Source organism: Sorex araneus, chromosome X, assembly GCF_027595985.1.
Source record: "Sorex araneus isolate mSorAra2 chromosome X, mSorAra2.pri, whole genome shotgun sequence".
Lineage (NCBI taxonomy): Eukaryota > Metazoa > Chordata > Mammalia > Eulipotyphla > Soricidae > Sorex > Sorex araneus.
In genome coordinates, this window is record NC_073313.1 from 362130516 (window position 1) to 362152181 (window position 21666).

Here is a 21666-nt window from a genome sequence, read left to right on the forward strand (position 1 = left end):
CTCTCACGTGAGTCCCGGAGACTTGAAATTCGTTCAGCTTGATGACCGTTTTTAGAAAGTGCTGGCGTTTACAGACAGCGGTTAATAAATGGCGCGATTGGTCTCTCCGTGTTTGGGTGAGGTTCTCACTACTACACATAACTGAAGATGACTCCTCGGGTGTGTCTGTCTCTCTCGCTCTCCCTCTCTTTCCCTCCCCTCCCCTCTCTCTCTGTCTCTCTCACAAACACACACTCTCTCACACACACACACACACACACACACACACACACACACACACACACTCTTCATGGGCCTTCAGGAGAAACATGAAGATTGCATCCATACTTGCTTTCCTGTTTCATTCTCTATAATGCACGCGTTTGTGTGTGGTTGGCTCCTGGAATCCAATAACAATACTAACCCTGCTAAGTGATACCTCAGTGCTCTTGTCACATGCAGTATGTCCCATGGACGGGAGTCGCTTGCTTAGTTTTTGCCTCTAAGACACCGGAGCACAAAAGCTTCGCCATCCCTGCTCAAGCTTGCCTGGCTAGTTAGAACTCGTGAAAAGGAGCAAAGCCCAGTGTCCAACACTGCTGGCTCGAGTCCTAAGACCTGAGTGGGGCTTTGGAGACTGGCGCAACCGTCGCTCCTTTGGCACCTGTGCCCGTGCCCTGCAGCTGGCAGCCCGCCCGACCTCCTTGACCCGGGAGGAGGGCATCGGCGCTGCAGACCGCCCGGACGGCTCAGCAGGGGAGAAGACTGAGGCTGGGAAAGGCCTCAAGAACTGGATGAGAGGGAACTTTGTACCTGTCCCCCACAGCCATGATGGCCTCCCAGAACCCTCCTGGCCCATGATATGTCCGGGTCCCTGCTGCTCCCCCCTGAACCCAGTGCACCCGCTAACGTGCTCCCAGCGGGGAAGAGAGGAGAACCCCAGGGAAGGGATTCCGGGGGCTTTGGAGGGAGCCGAGGGACCCTGTCGCTGCCTGCCGCTGTTCAGTGCCCGAGATCTCCAGTGACATGTGGCAGGGTGGCATCACGGCTGCCTTCATGTCTTCATTTGTCATCCTTTGCATAACTGGTAACTGACACCCGAGTAGAATTTTATGGGTTGTTTTTTTTCTTTTTTTTTTTTCACTTGCTTTTCACAACCCCACAATAAAGTTCGAAAATCCCTTTGTCAGAGTTTGTAGGCAGGAATGACGAGACTGACGCTGCAGGGCCGAAGGGACTTGCCAGCAGAGACGTCAGAGGGCAGAGCTGGGCCTTGAGTCTCGAAACTCTCTCTCCAGCGCTGCTGCCCGCGCAGCCGAGAAGCCCGGCCTGGTGGATCCCTCCTTCACGGGCATCCCTCTCCGTCGTACCAGGTTTTTATGTTGTGTTTGTTGTTCGTGTTCCTTAGAGGCGTCGTGGAGTACGACGCGGAAGGCTTCACGAAGCTCACCCTGCTGCTGATGTGGAAAGACTTCTGCTTCCTCGTACACAGTGAGTGTGTTTTTATTTTACTTTTTTCCCATTTGCACATCAACAACCCTCGGAAAATGTCCCGAGACTCTTCACCCTCGGTCTCAGTTCCTGATGTTCCTTCACTGCGTGGCTTTAAAGAGAAAGTGTCTACAGGCCCGCGTGTCTCGGCACGGTGGGATTTGCTCCTTTCAACGGATGTGGCAGCCTTTGGAGATAGTTTGCATTGGGTGCGGGGCAGGGCCAGGGGGTTGTTGCTGCTTTGGGCATTTTGTAGGTAAAGTCGGGACGATGCTAGACATCCAGCTGTGCCAAGGCAGTGACCCAGACGAGAACCACAGATCCGTACAAAGGAGCAGTCGCCCGCGGCATGCGGGCTTTCAGCCTGTCTCGGAGCACCTTGACTGGTTCAGGTTCCCAAATTTTCAGGATTTCTCAAGACGTGCTTGCTGTGAGTGTACCTTACGGAGTGACAAGGGCGCCTCTGATAGTATACCGTCCGTGCCCGCGAGCCGGCCTGCGTGGTCACGTGCCCTCACATTGTTGCGCGGGGCGTTTCCGCCTGGGATGCTGTTGAGGTGTTTGTTGTGTGACATTAATCCGTCAGTTTGTCAACTTTGGTTTCCTTTTACGCTTCCTCCAGCTGGGTCATTTACAGTCACCTGTTCATTTCTTTGTCACATGAGGACCTAGATCGACGGTGCCACGGGCCAGTGCAGGTCAGCATCAGCTCCTCAGTGATTCCTGGGAGGAGAGATGCCCAGGGCAGGGAAGTCGCAGCTCTCCGGAGTTGAGAAACGCAGGGGGACTAACACCAGGCGTTCTCTGCCTGGCCTAGAGTATCCAGAAGCATAGCAGGGGGCTAGACAAAGCCCCCCCCCCCCGTCCCGGACTCTGAGAGTTGGCCAGGGCTGAGTCCGCTCCGGCTGCAGGGGTGCGTGGACACCTAGAGGCCACGTGGAGGGCCACGGTGGTGTAACAACTCTCTCTCCCTAAAACGTTGTAGATCGTGGTGCCTGCATCAGAATCTTTGGAATGCAACGCAGAGAGTTTAGATTCACTTTACTCACCACCCAGAACTACCCCAGACTCTAAGTCTCCATGTCATCAGGCTTCCAAGAGCCTAAAGGGAGATAGTTCAGTGGTTAGAGCGTTTGCCTTGCTTGCCCTCAAACCGACAGCCAGCCCTGGAACCACCTGGCTTGGTTATCATCAAATATGGCCCTGGGGGCCCCTGAGCATCCCGCGGTACCCCTGGGGGTCCCTAGCACTGCACAGCCCGTACTGTACAGCATCCCAAAGGGCCTGGCACTGAACTGCCACCGGAGTGGAAAGTGCCACTGGGAGTGACCCCCACCCCCAGGCCCCCTGGACACTGCCCAGGAGCTCCCCCACCCACTAGAATAAAGATACAGACTTGGCCGGCGGGGGGCGGGGGGTTCTTAGGCTAAACGCAACTTTGTCTTCCTTGGTCTTGTGCCAACCGAGAGTCAGGGAAGGAACTCCTGGATGTCCATTGTGGCAGGGGAAAGCCCCTTGTTAAATGAAAGAGAGAAACGTGGAGAGATTTTTGACCTAAGAGGAATTCCCCCCACACTTTTTGGGTCCCACCCGGCAATGCTCAGGGGTTACTCTGGCTCTGCACTCAGGAATAACTCCTGGCGGGGCTCCGGGGACCATGTGGGATGCTGGGAATCGAACCCGGGTCACCTGTGTGCAAGGCAAACGGCCTACCTGCTGTGCTATCACTCCAGCCCCCTCTGTCGCTCCAGGTGGAGCAATAGCACAACGGTCGGGCATTTGCCTTGCCCGGAGCTGACCCGGGTTCGATTCCTCCACCCCTCTCTAAGATCCCAGCCAGTTACCGAGAGTATCTCGCCCACACAGCAGAGCCTGGCAAGCTACCCGTGGCGTATTCGATATGCCAAACACAGTAACAACAAATCTTACAATGGAGACGTTACTGGTACCCACTCAAGCAAATCGATGAGCAATGAGATGACAGTGACAGAGACATGGAGAGCCGTTGCCACCATTAGAACCAGTTCTCCGTGCTTTGTGCTTTTGTGCATTTCCCAGAGACGACCGCCTTGCTGTGGAGTGCTTGGGACATGCGCTCCGCTTGGTCAGGCCCTGGGGCCGTCTTCTCGGGGCGTCTGCAGAGCCCACGTGATAAGCAGAGGCAGGGAGGCAGAGTTTTGATCCTGGGTGCCCCCCACCTCGGTCGGCCGTGACCTCCTCCGGCCCTTGGCTCTTCCCCGCCCTGGGCTGGGGGAGCTGGTGACATCCTGTGAGGACTCAGCACCTGGAGCGTGGCCGGCAGGGCAGGGCCAGGCGGAAGAGAAGGCCGCACCATCGTGACCCCATACGGCCCCCTCTCCACTGCAGTCCCTGTCGCCCCTCGCGCCCCTGAGCTGAGCCCAGCAGAGGGGCGTCCAGCGTCGGGCGTCCGCTTTGGCTTCTCAGCCGAGGGGTCGCTGCTCTTCGTCCTCTGCTCCCGCGCAGGCTTCCTTGCGGGCTCTCACTTCCTCTCTGCCCCGTCCGTTTGGCCCCAGCAGCTCCGTCGGTAGTTTAGTTCCTGCCCGATAAGCCGACCCCGGATCCTGAGCACGTCTGTGGTTTGACGGTCGCGACTCGATGGTTTCCCGGGCGCTGGGGCTGCCCCGCGCCCAGCCCCGCACGAGGGGCCCGCCGTGAACTGTAGTCGGGTGGGCAGGGCTCTCCGGAGGAACTGCACGGGAAGGCCGAGGCAGGACGGGAAGCCCAGTGAAGGACTCCGCGCGTCCCGAGCCTGGTCTGCTGGCCCGTTTTCCTGTCCCCCTTTCATCAGATGTCAGACTGCACCCGAGAGTTGCGATGGGGGAAGGGTTTCGCGGGCGGTTTGCTATGACCCCGAGCCTCCGTGCCGCCTGTTCCCGTTCCAGCACTGAAGTCACGTTCCTTGGCGTGGGCTGTGCCCCAGAGAGCATCTCCGGGATTCCACATGCCCAGCTCTGCTTGGGGCCTTTCCACCGCTCTCTCATGACTGTTGCCCAGTCCGACACGCGGAATGCAGCCCCGATGTCCTCTCGGCACTCCCACCTTCTTCAGAGAGGCGCCGTCCCCCCTCTTACACCCCCCCACCCCGGCTCCTCATCAGAACTGCCCCAACGGACCTGGCGAGGCAGGTCATTCGCTTATTCCTGAGAGCTGTCCCCCAGGCACTGTTCGGCCGCTGTCCCTCTCCTTCCCAGGCTCCTTACTCCTCATCCGTCAACAGCCCCGCCACATCCGAGGCTTCTGACAGACCTGCCTGTGCATTGGGGGCTTTGTTGCTGTTTGCCGCTTCCTTGTTGGCGCTCCGTCCGCCCATCAGTGAAGTACTTCCTCTCCCTGACATCTTTCTTTTCTCTCAGCGTAGGGCCGAGAAGGCCAGGGATACAGGTCGGTGGTGGGGCACTTGCCTTGCACGTGTGAGATCCGGGATTTGATGCCCAGGACTTCAATTTTGAAAGCAGAAATGTCGTTCTTTGGGCCGGAGCGATAGTACAGCCCGCAGGGTGCTTTGCCTGGCATGTGGCCAGCCCAGGTTCCATCCCCGACATCCCATAGAGTCCCCTGAGCACAGCGTCAGGAGTGATCCCTGAGCACAGAGCCAGGAGTAAAACCTGAGCACTGCCAGGTGTCTCCCCCAAACCAAAACATAAATAAATGAATAAAATAAAAGCGGAACCGCTGTTGGGGTGGCCACGGTGTTGCCAGACGCCTGCAGGGGACGTTCGGTGAAGAGCTGCCTGCTAGAGGCTCGGCGCCTGCAGGAGGCCTGGGAGCAGGAGTCGCGTGTGCGGAGAACTGCGGCAGGCGGCAGCATGTCCTGCCCGGCTGCTGGTCCCGGGGCACCGTGAGATAGTGAGACTCCGGTAAGGGGGGTGAAGAAGAAATACCCCGATCAGCCCAAGCCTGCCAGGCCACTCGTATACATTAGAAATGAAAAGGAATCGGCACTTGGAAAACTGATTTCAGCAAGGCAGAATTTGCTCCTCTCTCTCAGGAATGCGATTGAAAGGTGGATTTCCCGGAGCTGGACTCATAGACTTCTCAGGTCACACATAGGACCCAGTTTCCTTCCGACTTGATGCTGACAGTCCAGCCAGCTAGTGAGTCTCCACGTGGCACGTCCACAGTTCCCCAGCTGAATTGGAGGGGGGAGGAGGGGGAAAAAGAGAAGAGTACAAACTTTCCCAGGTACTGAGCCTGCCAGGACAGTTCATGTGCCACTTCTGGTTACGTTGCGGTGCTATGGAGTTTAGGTCACCTGGCTTCCTGTGTGCCATGGGCCAGACTGAGAAATGTAGCTCTTTAGTGGGGACAGCAGATGCCCAGCTATAACCCAGAGTTCTTGAGTCAAGTTGATATGCAGAGGAGTTTGGGTTTTGTGTTGGCCAAGGTGCGTTGGGAAACTGAGGGGGTATCACACAGGTTACTGGAGAATTCAGTGGAACTGTGTTCGAAAGTAGAGACAGGGTTCAAGGAAGCCAAAAGAGATGGTTAATAATGGCAGCGAGGGGCTGGAGCTATAGTAGAGTGGATAGGGCGTTTGCCTTGCACACAGCCGACCCGGGGCGATTCCCAGCATCCCATAGGGTCCCCCGAGCACCGCCAGGGGTAATTCCTGAGTGCAGAGCCAGGAGTAACCCTTGTGCATTGCTGGATGTGGCCCAAAAAGCAAAAGAAATAAAATACGGGCAGGGAGTCCTCGCTTACCTGCATGGTCAGAGGGGAGGGTGGTTCCTACAAGCAGGGAAGAGCTTCACCTGTAGCTCGTAGCTGCTGGAGAAGGTTTTCTCATGGGAGCTGGGGGGTCTTCGGGAGAGGAATGTGTGTACTATTGCCAACCTTAAAGAGAAGCTAACCTTCATTCTGACGGTCACTGTCACTGTCATCATGTTGCTCATCGATTTGTTCGAGTGGGCGCCAGTAATGTCTCTCATTGAGAGACTTACTGTTTTTGGCATATCCAATACACCCGGGTAGCTTGCCAGGCTCTGCCGTGCGGGCTCCATACTCTCGGTAGCTCGCAGGGCTCTCAGAGGGGCGGAGGAATCGAACACGGGTCAGCAGCGTGAAAGGCGAAAGCCCAACTGCTGTGCCATCGCTCCAGCCAATTCTGATGGTATTGTGTGGTACATATGTATTGATTATTGCTGTGTCTCCCTCGCTGGTGGCCCTCCAGTCATTATGGAAAAGCCTCCCTGTCTCTGGTGACATTTCTTCTCTTAAAGTCCTTTTTTTCTGACCCCGTGCAGCCATCCCAGCTCTCCGACTAACGCTTGCCGGGTGTTTCCCTCTGCCCTGCCCCTTCTAGCCTTTGCTGTCTTTCAGAGGGGACCCTTGCGCATAGCGTAGGGCCGGGTTTCCCTTGCTGGGTGTTTTAACAATATCTGCCACTTTATTAGCTTTTAAGGCAGTGGCATTATTTCATGTCATTGTTGGCATTTTGGGGTTTGTTGTCTCCCATTTGGATCTTTTCTTTCTATTCATTTCATTATTTGCTTGCCTTGTTTGGTGTTTATTTTAGGGCAATGTTTGGATGCATCTGGTGGTTTTCTTAGTACATCTTTTGGAGTTCGTGTGTTTTAGTTAGTAGCAATTGGGATTGCAGGATGCATCTTGGACACAGACTGTTTCACATGAGAGTGACCAGTTCTGGTCCAAAGTTTGAGTCTCCAGCAACGAGGGCCGCAAGTTAGATTTATATTGAAATTCCTGTTTAGTCTTCAGAGTCAAGCACATGTTGCCACTTGTGTCTCCGTGTGCACACAACTCTACAGTGTTTCCTTTTGTTGCTACATGCAGTCTTTTTACACTCAAATGAAATTTGAAGTAAAATAAAGGAGGGAAAAAATCTTCATATTTTGTCCTTTTTATTATTTTTCACATCACACTCTAGGAATTGGATCACTTTGCTATTCTCTGGTTCTGCTGGATTCCGAGGGAGATAGTGGAATTTATTGTGTCTAGTGGGTGATGAGTGCATTACTCTGATTTTTTTGTTTATTTTAAATAATTTAAAATTAATACCTATTAAGATTCTTCCTTTGGTATTTACTCTTTTGTTTTTTTTCAAAAAGCTTGGTTTTTTTCCCTCAGATTTCCTTTAAGCTAGAAGAAATTGACAGCTGTGGACCTAATTTTGTTCATCATTTGAGGCATTATTCCTCATAGGCCTGTAATCAAGGCCATTAAGTTAGAAATCAGGATGGCATTGGAGATTTTAGTATAAATCAGAGGCTTCTGGTGCTTGCCGCAGTGGTGCTGGCCATGCTCTGACTTGGTCGGGTTCTGTGACTGCTAGTACGGCCAAGGAATACTAGCACCGGAGTGACTGGGAATACTGGGAATACTGTGCGCCGTTGGAGCTGTCGTTCCAGCACTCAGAAGCAGAGTTATAATCCCAAGCACAGTGGTGTGGGTTTGGCTCCTTGCCGTGGCAGTGCCTGCTTGCAGAATACCTGCAGCAGCCACCAGGACGGTCACCAGATTATTAGTTACCAAACAAAACTTTCATCTTTTTCCAAACATGCTGTTCAGGATACAATTACATGTTTATACAAGCATAAATTGCCTAATTGCAGATCAGGATTAGTAAAGTGATTGAAATTGGGAACCACGGGGCCATAGTACATCAGGGAGGGTGTTTGCCTGGCACTCGGTCAACCCAGGTTCAATTCCCAGCATCGCATATGGTCCCCCAAGTACCACCAGGAGTAATTCCTGAGTGCAAAGCCAGGAGTAAGCCCCATGCATTGCCGGGTGTGACCCAAAAAGCAAAAAAACGGAAAAGAACAAAGAAAGAAATTGAGAACCACAATGTTAGGCTTAGAATTCACATCATGCTGTAAAAAAAGTAGAGTGCTACTTTAGAACAACTGTGTTTACCGTGGATCGGATGTATATAAATACGCGTGGTTTAATTTTACCTTTTTTTTTTTCATAATAAAAACGATAAAAGCAGCAGGAACTCAAAGTGCTTATGAATGAAAAGTGTAACCAATCTGTTCTCTAGATACTCTTCAAAGTAATAAAGTAATACAGAAAAAGAAAAAAGACAAATCTACTTTATACAAGCCTCTTTGATTATGAGAACCGCTGGGTTTTTGAGTGACTTTCAGCATTTGGGTTAATCTTTATCCTGAACTTCCTGGAGAGTGGTGAGCTCTGGTAGGCTTGCAAGCGGTTCTCACCTTTTGATTTAACACACAAGCACACCCAACTCATGATTTACATCTCACATAGCAACCACCACCACCCGTTTGATTCATACTGAAACTTCTGTTTCATCTTCAGAGTCTACTCAACAGAGTCTTTTGTCGTTTCTAACGTGACTTGAGGATTGTATCACACCAAGTCTTAATCAAACATGGCTCTTCATTCCAACACCTTGAGTTTAGTTGACACGTTTAATGATCTTAAGGGACTTTGGAAAGGGGCGGTGAATCAGAGTGACAGCACCATGTAACAGCTTCTCTTCTGCCAGCTTTATGTAGCCTTTGATTCTTTTCCACTTGCAACTGTTGGATTCAAGTAACTGCTCAACTGAGTTTATCTGATCCACGCTGCCCCCCCCCCCCCCCCCCCCCCCCCCCCCCCCCCCCCGCCACCCAGAAGAAATGGGAAAGCTTTGTCCACGCTTTTGTCTTAGAAATGTATGTGGCTGCTTTAGAATGGACAAGTTGTAGCAAATTGTAACCCCATGAGGCATCTGGATGAAAAAAAAAAAGGAAACTCTTGGCAAAGAGTAACTTCCGCAGTGTTGATCTGTTGCAGTATAACTTCTTTGAATTCATTTTAGTTTACTGCAAAACCTTTGTCGTTGTTAAGGTTATAGTGATGGTGATGAGTTCTAGGGTGTTGAGCTCTGCATTGCTCAGGCAGTCTGCCAGGCCCTGGACAGTGCTGGTCGTCCCCCAGCCCCAGAACCCCCCCCCCACCCTCCCTCCCGTCAAAAGGTGGAAAGCCACTGCACTAGAATCTGGCCTCAGTACTTGCATCTGTCATGTCGTTTAGTCCTCACGACATCTTTCTGAGGGTAATTGCTAGCCGTTCTCCCGTTTTGTGGGTGACAGCTGGCACAAAAAGAATACGTCCACTCTTGACACAGCTGAGCTCTAAATCAGGGTCCCAGAGCTCATGTACTCCTCCGCATTCTTTGGTCGGCACAGTCCCAATTCTGTGACTTTTGAAAGACTTGGGAGCTTCCAAGAGAACCTTCCAGAACCAGAGGTAGAAAAAGGGTGAGGGGCTGGAGCGATAGCACAGCGGGGAGGGAGGGCTTTTACCTTGCACGCAGCCAACCTGGGTTCAATTCCCAGCATCCCGTATGGTCCTCTGAGCACTGCCAGAGTAAGTCCTGAGTGCAGAAGCCAGGAGTAGCCTCTGAGCATCGCTGGGTGTGACCCCCCACCTCAGCCATGCCCTCGTTGGAGAAAACTGTACCTCCTCATGGAATGAGGCGAAAATGATATTCCTGGTCAGAAGCAGCGAGACATGAAGCCGGTGCCCTTCCTTGGGAGGGTGGCAGGTGTCCAGCCGCCATCCCTGCCCAGTGGCACAAATGTACTGGCCTGAGTAAGGTTTCCCTTGGCGAGAGGTCAGCAAAGTGACTAAATTAAATAACTGGCCATGCATTACCATGAAAATGTATTTATGCCTGAGTTTCTGCATCCTTGAGTATTGAGTGAAGGTTTACATGTGAAACTCCGGAGGCTTATGAAGTTACAGTTTATTGTACGAGTTTGAGCGGGCACCAGTAACGTCTCTCATTGAGAGACTTTTTGTTACTGTTTTTGGCATATCCAATACGCACGGGTAGCCTGCCAGGCTCTGCCGTGCGGGCACAGTTTATTATACAGTTTAAATCGATAGGTCTAAAGGCCACCCCAGTGTTCTGATTTCTCCCTTTACAAATTCCTTCCTGTCCCTTTGCAGTCCACTCCCATCCAGTATACAATGGCCCGGTCTTGTCCCTTCACTTCCCTGGTCCGGTACACACCTTCCAGGTCTCAGATCTGTGGCTGAACCCCTGTGACCTGCATCCCCTGAGGGGTCACCTAGCGGCTCCGTGTCCCCCTCGGCTTTCCTGGGCCTCCAGCCATGGCTGGGGGTGGGTGGGCAGGAACTCCTGATGTCCTGCTGTCCATCTGGGCCCGGGAGAGGGGACAAAGGAGTTGCATGGCTGGGGGCTTCTTTTGTCTCAGCCATCCCCTTACCTATTTGACTTCTCAGCAGGTGAGATTTAAAGGGATCAGTTACATTAACTAGATCTACCTGGCACCTCCCTCCCACCTGCTTCCACCATGAGCAGAATTAAAAAACCAAAATCACTTTTGACCCATTTAGATACGGTGTGTGTGATTCATTGCAGTGGCTCATTGTACCAAGCGTATGTGAACCTGCAAAATCAAATGCTACTCACATAGGCCATGACAGTAGAATTGGGTGCAGCCCAGGCTTGAAGGCAAGAGGGAGTGGTGGGGACTGCAGCCAACAGCAGGCTCTCTGACATGATTTGTTAACGTATTTATGACAATGGACTGGCGCGATAGCACAGCGGGTAGGGCATTTGCCCTGCACGCAGCCAACCCGAGTTCAATTTCTCCGTCCCTCTCGGAGAGCCCGGCAGGCTACCGAGAGTATCCCACCCGCACAGCAGAGCCTGGCAAGCTACCCGTGGCGTATTCGATATGCTAAAAACAGTAACAAGTCTCACAGTGGAGACCTTACTGGTGCCCGCTCAAGCAAATCGTTGAAGAATGGGACGACAGTGCTACAGTGCTATTTATCACAACATAATTCTGTCATTCCTGTGGGCTGGATCTATCCTGATGGTCTGTGACTTAAAAAAAAATAATTTGAAAAAAACAATAGCACTTTTTAGAAGGCTGGAGAGATAGCACATGAAAGATGGCACTGGCCTTTCATGAGGTCGACTTGATTCACACCCCGTACCACTTCTGGTGCTCTGAGCACTGCCAGGAGTGATCCCTGAGCACTGCTGGGTGTGGCACAAAACCAAATATCCCCCCAACTTTTTTACTAAAACATTTAAGCAAACACAGAAGTTGAGAGAAAGTAGACTGAACTTCATTTGCAGTTTTGCAGTTTTTTCTCTTGTTTCATCGATGCTCCCTTTACGTTTTTAATTTTCTGTAATATTCTCTAGCAAATACAAAATATTTCACCTGTAAATACTATGGTATACCTCAAACTGGTTCTTTAAAGATGTGTCCAACAGAACATTACTGTAGTTTTATCTTTCACATTATCAAATGGTCCTATTTTTCACAAACATGCTTTTTTTATAGTTGGTATGTTCAAATCAGCATCTAAATAAGTCAAGAACCATAAACCTTGAAATTCTTTCTTTGAAAGAGATGTGGCCCAATCAACGTAAAAGCCATTGTTCTCATTTCCCTTCCCCATAATTTAGGCATTAAAATAAAGGATTGTTTCTCTCACTGCCTATACAAGACAGTATCTCTTCTAGCACCTTATAGTTTCCAGGTGATTTTCCTTATCTCTTTAGAATATGAGTCATCTTTCTCAAGCCCAGGCTTCTTCTAAATGGAATCCTTAGCTCTGGAATGGTGGGTAGGGGTCATCTTGCCCAGGGCCATTTCACATTTTTGGTGCCAAAGACATTTTGATGAATGCTGTGGGCCCGTTGTTTGAAAGGTATTTCGAAATGCATTTGATAAAACATATAGTGGTACAAAGGAAGCCAATTTTATTAAACTACTATCATCAAATGGTCTTATTAAAGTTATGATTCAGACACAGAAAAACTTTTTTGTCACTCCTTACAGAGGCAAACCTAATAACAACTGTAATTTTGAAATAATGTTAAGCTGAAAGGTATGAGCCACGATACTTGCAGTGTGACATAAAAACGTCTGATTCCTATTAGTAGAAAGTCACTTTTCCTGCTAATATTGCTCCAGATTATTGCCTGCATCCATCACTGGAGGAAGTGCTGCAGTTTCAGCTAAGGAGGTACATTTACAGGTGTGCTGTCCCAATCCACATTCCCAGGTGCCCCAAATTTAATCCACGAATCCCATGCAGAAGGGGAGGAAGTGAAGTGTGGTACAAGATTTCAGATTGAGAAGCTCTAAAAAAAAAATCCCAGTTTTCACCATAGATTGTGCCAGAATGCCTAGCCCAAACCCACGCATGGTTGGGGGGGTGGAGGAGGGACCGGAAATGGGCTTTCTTCAACCCAATGAAATATTTATGTTTCCTGTGTTTGAATGACTCAGTTCTATAAGACTGAAGGAATATTTCTACAGCAATTATATCCAGTATTGACCTACTGCTGTCTTGCCACAAGCCTGCAGAACTGAGTAGCATTCAGCACAGGGAAAGTGCTGTAAAATAATGCTCAGAATTGAGGTTTTTTTGGTTTTGTTTTTTTGTTTTTTTTGTTGTTGTTGTTGTTGTTTTTTTTTTGCTTTTTGGGTAACACCTGGCGATGCACAGGGGTCACTCCTGGCTCTGCACTCAGGAATTACCCCTGGCGGTACTCAGGGGACCATATGGGATGCTGGGAATCGAACCCAGGTCGGCCGCATGCAAGGCAAGCGCCCTACCTGCTGTGCTATCGCTCCAGCCCCAAGAATTGAGATTTAATGACTTTCCTACTTGCATTTTATTTGTTTTCTAACTGCATAGATCCAAATATGCCTAAGTTTGTTGGGCATATTTCCCCATCTTTGGAAAGTGCAATTTACATATTATAAAACATATCTGTTTTAAGGGACCCCTTAGGAGTTCTGGCAACTACTTTCAGTCACTGAACTCAGACCTCAGTCAGAAGAACGCATCTCCGTCATCCCGAGGGTTGGCAGCTGGTCCCCTTCCTTGACCTTCAGCCCCAGGGAACCATGGGCCAATTTTGTTACTCTAGTTTTCCTGTTAGGGAACGTGTAGCATTTCTCAAAGCTGGAAGCTTACAGAAGATACTGTTTGGTTTGCAGAAAGAGAGATGGTGTCCTCTTCCTCTGTATTGATCACTCATCTGCTCCAGCCCCGCCTGTGGGAAAGACTTAACTTCCCCCGTTGAATTCACACCCTTGTCCCTACCAGTTAGGGACAAAGTCAGTCCCCTCCCCAGGAAGTCTGTTCTGATGGTCTGTGTGTCTGTGCTTTCACTTCAGAGTAAGTTTCAAAATCAGTACATTATTTACCGTCTATCTCCGTATTCAAGGCTCCTTAGACTATTCAGATTTCATTGTCATTTCTCACACGCTGTACAATGTGTTCATCATTTTCTTGAGAAGGGGATTATTGAAGTCACATTGACACCATGACCTCAATTGAGATAAATTGCCATTTTAGAAATATCCACTCTCTGTGAACCTGGTTCGTTTCTATTTATATTATCTTTCATTTCCTGGCCTGTCTTATCTGTTTTAATCTATAGGAGATAAAGTTTCCCTTCCCCCTTTTTTTTTTACTCTTTTTTTAACTTTCTCATCCATTTGCTTATTGTCAATATATAGAAATGTCATGGGTTTTGTATATTGACCTTTAGTGGATTCCTTAGAATTCTGTGTATGTGATCTTGTCATCTGCAACTACAGTTTCGCTTCTTCCTTTCCAGTGTGAACTTCCTCCCTGCCACCCTTCCTTCCTGCGGCCTCCAGCCCTGACCTGTCTGTGGTTGAGTCATTTGTTAGTCGATATTGTCCTTCATTCTCCACGTGTAGAGCCCCGGCACACGTCACCCAGTGTCACGGAGGGTACCCAGATGAGTAGTGCCTGCTCTCAACTGACAGGGAGGAGGGAGTCGAGTGGGTGTACGAAAATAGCAGAGTGAAATCCCAGCCATGGAGCGTTTCGTGATGGTAGGCACCAGACAGCGTGGGAACACAGTCGGGTTACAAGAGCTGGGAGAACATTGCAGGGAGAGGGACTGGCATGACCCAAAGCACCAAGGGGATGGAGTGCCTTTGAGGAACCGTGAGTGCGTTTGAGCTTCTCTGGTGTGTGGTGAGTTGTGTGCGATGGAGCTTGAGAGGGTCAGAGCTCCCACGAGACAACACTGTCACCGGGATGGTCAACCTTGACTTTGTCCTGAGCGTTACAAGGAGCTTTGAAAAAAGTTTCAGCGAGAAGTAGCAAATACTTGATGTGAGGGAGAGAGAGAGAGAGAGAGAGAGAGAGAGAGAGAGAGAGAGAGAGAGAGAGATTTCTAATATTATTAGAAGATGACTTGGAATGGAAACCAGGAAACCTACACAGATAGTTAAAGCCAGCGGTTCCCAAACTTATTTGACCTACTGCCCCCTTTTCAGGAAAAAAATTACTCGGTGCCCCCTGGAAATCTACCTCTGCTAAGCAAATAATCACACATGGTGCTCCCCAGGTGTTCCTGAGGCTGCTGCTGCTCCCTCCATCATTCCATCATCCCAGTAGTTGGTGGTATCGTCTGCTGTGGTGCAAGCAAAAGACTGGGTTATCGAGGCCACAAAGAGCTGGGGGTGAAGACAGAGTGTCAACAAATGTTTTCAAAGTAAACAGATAGAAACCTTAGTGATGTTTAAGTAGCAAGCGAAGGACTAAAGCGAAGAATTTCATGAGCCCCAGGTTTCTTCAAGCACCATGATTTATAAAGTTATTCCTGGTTGGCTTTTAGACACACAGTGTCCCAGCTCCAATTCCACCACCAGTGTCAGCTTCCCTCCACCAGTGTCCCCAGGTTCCCTCTCCTGCCCGCCACCCCTGGCCCGCCCTCTTGAACCTTTCCAAGTTCAGTGGTGAAAAGTTGGATCTCCTGATTTCCGAGTCGCGGCGTCTGGTCTGGGTGTTTAGCTCTGTCGCTCCTTCACACCGCCTGACTCTCTCCCGTTGCTTCTCATCTGCCTCTTCTCACCCTCCCCTCCGCTGTTTCTTTCCTCCTCCTCCCAATACTCTGGGGCCAGGGGTACTTCAGGCAGCCCCCCGCCCCTTAAACCATTGCAGTCCCTCATCCAGTCACTCTCTGTGCCACCTGTAAGTGACAGCACCCTCTTTATTGGCTTCAGTGAACGTTATCTTCCAGTTCCGCTCACATTGCAGCAAACTGCAGGCTTCCTCCATTGCTTCCAGCGGGTAGTATTCCTTTGTGTTTATGGACCACATCTTCAGGACCGAGGTTTCTTCCTCGGGCCTCTGGGTAGGCCCACATGCCCTTATCTGAAGCAGGGATTGTCTTGGGAGTCCCAGATTTAGACTTTTTGAGCCCAGTGTGGGAATGCCGAGATGTATGAGCCACTGGACATCTGAGTGAAGAAGTCACTGGCTAGTCCCGTAGCACAGATGGTCATTGAAGATGGTCGCCAGCTATCCTAGAATCCACTCTAGCTCGGGACCACTCCTCATCCCCCAGTCTCGATGATGTAGATGAACCCTCAAGAGAAAGGTTCCTGTCCCACTACCTTGTGGGTGGGCTCTGGTTTGTAGCTTGATGCTTTTCCCCTCTCATCAAGGCAGGCAGATTTGAGAAGAGGTCTGACCTTGGGGGGTACCAGGAGAGGCTTGGGGGAGTGGCTTCTGGACCGAACAGGACCCTTGTCTAAATTTCAGCCTCTGCCTTTAGGCCCGTGAGGGTGAAGGAAATGTCAAAATACGAATCCGATGGCATCAGTACAATCTTGATTTCCCTCTCTTTGAGGTGCTAAGAAAGTCCTCATGCTTAAGAGGCAGAAAGTAAAATAGAGGTGACGGGGCGATGGAGGAGATGGAGAGTGGGGAGTTGTTCACCAGGCAGAGAGTTTCTGCTTGTGAGGATGAGAATGTTCGGAGATAGAAGGGGATTAACGGCCACACCTGGCGAATGTACTTAGCGCCACCCTACTGAGCACTGAAATGGAGCAGTTCAGGGTGGTAAGAGAAACCATGGGGGGAGGGGTGCGTGCTCTGCATGCAGCTAACCCAGTTTGATCCCTGGCACCACATACGGTCCCTCAGGTAGCTCCAGAGGTCCCTCCTGAGGACAGAGTCAGGGATATCACCTGAACACCAGATAACCGACCCCCCGGCCCCCGAGTAGAAATAAAATGGCCAGGCTTACATACAAACTTCACCACCGTTTACAGAATGGAAGAACTGAAGACCACATTCGCCACTAGTTAATCCTCCGATTGTCGTCCGTTCTGGTTCGCCTGGTGGTTTTTTTCTCCCCTGTCACTATTGACATGTGCACAGTTCCACTGGACCTTTGTCATTCTGCGCAAACCCCCTCACCCTGGAAGAAGGCCCCTTGCTCCCCACGCTGCAGGGGAAGAAATGGTAGCCCCTGGAGTTCAAGGGGTTTGCCGGGAGCCCGCGCGTCAGTAGCGGAAGAGAGCAGCGTTCAGAACTAGCCCCGTGGCTTCCCAGCTCTTACTCTCCACAGCCGCCCCGAGTTTCCTGCCGTCCACACATACCTTTCAGTACACAGTTAAGCCCTGCCACACCCTGCGTCTGAGCCATGGTTTGCGATCTGGGGGGCTCAGAGACCAGCGTGATGATGGACCCTGCGGTCAAAGACCATGGGGGTCTAGCGGGCCAAGGAACTGCCTGCCCCACTGTAGGTGGCGGATCCTGCTCCTCATTCCTAGCTCTTCCGCAATGAGGTCCCCCCTCCCACCCCAGGCCAGATCGCCAGCACTCCTGATGCGCCCGCCTGGGAGTTGTCCCCTGGGGCTCTTTGTCCCTTGGGGCTTTGGAACACCCCTGTGCGCTGAAAGGCTGGATTAAGGATTCCCCGTCTCCAGGGAAACCATAGCTCCTACCAGTCACCAGTCCACTTTGCATACAGGTGAGCCAGTGAAGATAATTGAAAAAAAAGGGGGGGATATTGATCCCTGAGATGGGGGTGGGGAGACCAGGGGACGAGCAATTAATAGTCTCATTGCAAACGCCACCCACCTAGCAACTTCTGGCTCCAGCTATTCTTCGCCGCGCTTCCCTGTCACTTGAGTCCCATTCATTTTACGTCTGTTGTTTGTCTGTCAGCCTGATTGGGCTCTGGAGACCCGGGGCTTGCGGAGGTGGGCTTTGCCTTTTCACGCACGCCCAGGTGACAGCTGAATTTCACTCCCTGCGTATGTGAGCATAATTCGCGGTGCCGCGCGCCTGACTGAATGCTAAATCGCGGAGTCTGAACGGGACAGGTTCCTTTTCCAGAAGAACTCGAGGCCTAATAATAGCGGTAGCGTCCCCGAGGCTGTTCCCGGAACATTGTCTTTTGAAAAACTCTCTTGAACGCTGCGACCATTTCTTGTTTTCCTGTCATTTGACTGTAGCTAAGGAAACCTCATCTATATTGCAAATTGCCTCCTGTGTCAGATGCAGGGAAAGAATTCGCAGCGTCTGTCCTGGAAGCGCTTGTTCGCAGCCTCAGCGAAGACGAGCATCCTCAGCAACGCATCTCCAAGTGGCAGCGCCTTTCTTGTCACTGGTCAGAGGCCATTTATCGGTTGTTCCCTGTTGGGAGATGGAGTGGCCAAGGCCCTCAGCACCGACTGTTCTCCCGGGGGTGGAGGCAGACCCCCGTCTGGAACACCGTATGTGTTTGTTACTGCAGACACCCTCGGAGGATGGAATCCTCCAGAAGCCCCACTGTCCAGGGCAGCGAGGGGCTGAGATTGCACCCTCGAAAGGCTCCCCAGAGAGTACACAGAGACTCCGCAGCCAGCAGTTTACTCCCCCACCAGCACCGTGTTTTTTTCTAGAGGGCCCACAGGAAGCCAACCCAGTCATAGAGAATCACTTCTTGATTTCTGACTTTCAGACCTGGTTCCTCAACACTCCAAAGGTCTTTGAAACCACCCAGGTTGAACTTTGGTTCCCCTGGGGGCATTCGTGGTTGTTTCGGGGTTGGGGGTGGGTAACAGGGGTTCTTCCGAGCAGTGCTTCGGGGACCGGGGCCCCACCGGTGACTCTCCAGCCAACAAGGCCGTCTTCTGACCTAGAGGATGTAGTGGGCCTTGTGGGGCTGGGGATACCCAGGCCACTGCCAGGGGGGCCCCAAGGCCACACCCAGGGGGGTGCTTACGTGGCCTCCAGCACTGCCGCCAGCGTTGCTCATGGTCTGTGGGTGCTGGTAGCCCTGTCAGACCCCCCTGTGCTCTTCCGTCTCCCCGCTGCCCATGAGCCGGGGAGATACTCACTAGTGGCACAGAGCCAGAGTCGGGGGGAGACCTCAGCTTCGGCTTGTCATCTCAGGGTGTCCCAGGACATGGAGGGGGGTCAGCCCTGGTCTCCGTCGAGGAGGCCCCAGTAAGTCTGCTGGCCAGTGGCCCCAAAGGCAGGGACGGGGCAGGGCACTGGGGTGCAGGGGCAGCTGCCGCCTGGTCTCCTTTCCCCACGGCTCGAGAGTTCAGTTGGAGGGGGCGGGGAGCAGGGGGGGGCTTGGCCGACGTTCTCCAGCATGTGCTGGCTTGTCCTTATACACATGCACGCACGCACACACTGCAGCGGCAACTCTCAGCTGGCTCGGACTGCTGGGGCAAGACAGAGGAAACCAGAGTGGGCCGCACCCCCTCCCCGCACCCCTGCACACAATGCAGAGGCTCTTACCGAGGCGCCCTCTTTCAGTCCTTGATGGCGAGGATCGTTGACTAGATTGTCTGTTCACCGAAGTAAAGCCTCGCCCTCACCCTGCTGCATCCATTTTTCATTTTTTTTTATTTCAGCCTTGCAGAATTTTGTTATACAAATAAAAGTAAGGCACATTTATATTTTTTTCTTTGGGAGGGGCACACTCGAGATGCTCAGGGGCTATTCCTGCCTCTTGAGTTCAGGGGTGCCCGTGGCAGTGCCCGGGGGACCATGTGGGGGTGCCAGAAACAGACCCTGCGTGGCCGCACGCAAGGCAGGCAGCTTACCTGCTGTACTGTTGCTCCGGCCCTGCCGCTTGGCTTTTGCGTTTCCACACACAAGGGAGAAGCTGCTCCCGTGGCGTGTTACCGTTTCTACTGATCTGCCGTATCATCCTTCATGGGGTTTTGGAGACTGGCATGGAAGAGCGAGAGAGAGACGCCTTGGACAGTCGCCGAGCGATCTCAGCAGCCAGGAGGTGGCCACTGTGCCCACCAAGATGCAGTGTGGCCCCATGGCCCCGTGGGACATTCTGTCCTTGCAGGAATGACAGGCTGTCTGCAGGGTCAAGAGGAAATCGTTGAAACCACGTTGACCACAAGAGAACAAGTCCGAGACTTGGAGTACGGTGGCGTGAAACAACGTGTTCTTTATGGATGTAAAAAGGACACTAAGGCCAGGGCCTGATCCTAAGAAACACAAAGGTGGGAGAAAGAGAGACTTCAGATGTGGCTTGGGGGGAGGGAAGAGCATGGCTGCGGTGAGAGAGGGAACGCTGCTCTGCCCGTGGGTCAGCCCAGTTCTGAGTGGGGGAGAGGCATGTCCTGGTAATAGTGTGCTTTGCTATATCAAATATTGCATAGTGATTGGGCGAGGGCGGCGGGCAGGGTCCTTCCTAGCATGCTCGGGAGGCCTGAGGACCTCACTGGTGATTTCTGAGGAGTGTGGCCCAGGGGTGCAGTACTGTCAGGGATACTCGAGCCGCCCCCCCAGGTGCTCAGGGAACCCTTGGGTGCTGGGGCTCAAAGCCAGGCTGAGCGCATGCCCCACATATGCCTTGTGCTGTATGACCTGGCACCTGGTATAACAAGTTGTTTGAAGACAAAACTTTGAACTCCAGGCCAGGGGTCTGGAGCGATAGTACAGCGGGAAGGGCGTTTTCCTTGCACTCTACTGACCCGGGTTCGATCCTTGGCATCCCATATGGTCCTCTGAGCATGCCAAAAGTCATTTCTGAGTGCAGAGTCAGGAATAACCCCTGAGCACCCCAAAAAGCCCCCCCAGAATTAAAAAATAAATGAAAAAGTAGGCTGGAACACCATAAGCACCAAGTCCTGCAAGTTCATATTCACAAGAATATGAACAGCCCCGTCCTTCGAGAAGGTGGCGCGTAGTTGGGAGTCACCTGGTGAAAATGGCCCAGTTTGGGGCTGGGCCATCCGAAGGTTAGAATCGTGACTGACCCTCACTTCTCTGCTCTGCTCAGCCCCCCGGGTGGGGTCTTACCTGGGCCCCCCCCCTCGCCATTCTCAGCTGCCCCCACGGTGCCATTCAGTCAGTTGCCATCGTCCACCGACGCGTTCATCTTCGGGATCCGAGATTCTTCCTGGGAGAGGAATCCTGCAGTTACCGCTGTGAGCCTCCCCACGGAAAGGCACGTCTCGCAGACCCCCACAGAGGCAGGCAAGCCACTCCCCCGTTTCCGCAGACAGAAACACAGGGGCAGCTGCTCGCCAGTTAACATCACAGGTTCGTGCCCAGCTTCCCGGGAAACCAAATCATTTCATAAACATGTCAGTTCTTTTTTTTTTTTTTTTTTTTTTAATCTTAAAATGAAAGGCCTAGAAGCAGCAGCAGCCAAGATCCACCCCTTATCTGGAGGCTGGCAAACCGTCTGTAAATAATCAATCGAGAGCGGGTCCCTGCAGCCTGCTTTGCCCCTGCCCCGCCCTCTCCCCCTCCCTGCACCTCAGGCTCAGCCCCTGGGGGCTTCTGCAAGGTCCCAGGATGGAATCCACCTCCGGGACCCATACTTGCATTTCCAGGGAAGTAGGCCGAGCAGAGCAGACCCCTCGCCACCCGTCCTGCCTCCATAGAAACGGAGGCACAGGCCACGCCAGGGCTCCAGGACGCGCGGGAAGTCCCGAAGCCACTGACTTTTGCCCTCCCGGGTGAAATGTTCGCATCTCGGACAGCAGAGCCTTTGTAAAGGGGAAGCAGACTCTGTCAAAACTGGGTGGAGATGCGATAAAGGCCGGCCACTCCCGTTTGGATGTTTGTCATTTCGGTGGGGGTTTTATTTAACTGGGTTCCAGCCTTATCTGCCTCCTCTTAGATTTATAGCCCCTAAGCCCATAAAAGGGAGGCCACAGATGGGGGCCCGAGATGAAAAACAAACCTGGGCTGTTGAGGCCCCACAGCACCGCGATAGGCTGGATTCCGTTCTTCTTGTTGTCAGTTTTTTAAATGCGGAGGAGCACATCAAAGGCTCCCCCAGCACTTGACTAATGGTACTTAGCAGAACTTGGCTGGCGCTCCAGGTTATGAAAACGCTGGAAGCCAGAGTGCCTTGGCATTATTTATAGCATGTGCGCTATTTTTCCATTACTCTGC

The 21666-nt window shown here is 51.8% G+C and overlaps 1 protein-coding gene across 1 annotated transcript in view; it reads left to right on the plus strand.

Annotated features, from left to right (window-relative positions):
* The window catches only part of BABAM2 (BRISC and BRCA1 A complex member 2), a 398928-nt gene that overhangs the window by 330703 nt on the left and 46559 nt on the right, over nt 1–21666 (plus strand). Inside the window, exon 10 of the mRNA XM_055123091.1 lies at nt 1388–1470. Coding sequence (XP_054979066.1) covers nt 1388–1470 — 83 coding nt within the window. The remainder of the gene's footprint in view (nt 1–1387; nt 1471–21666) is intronic.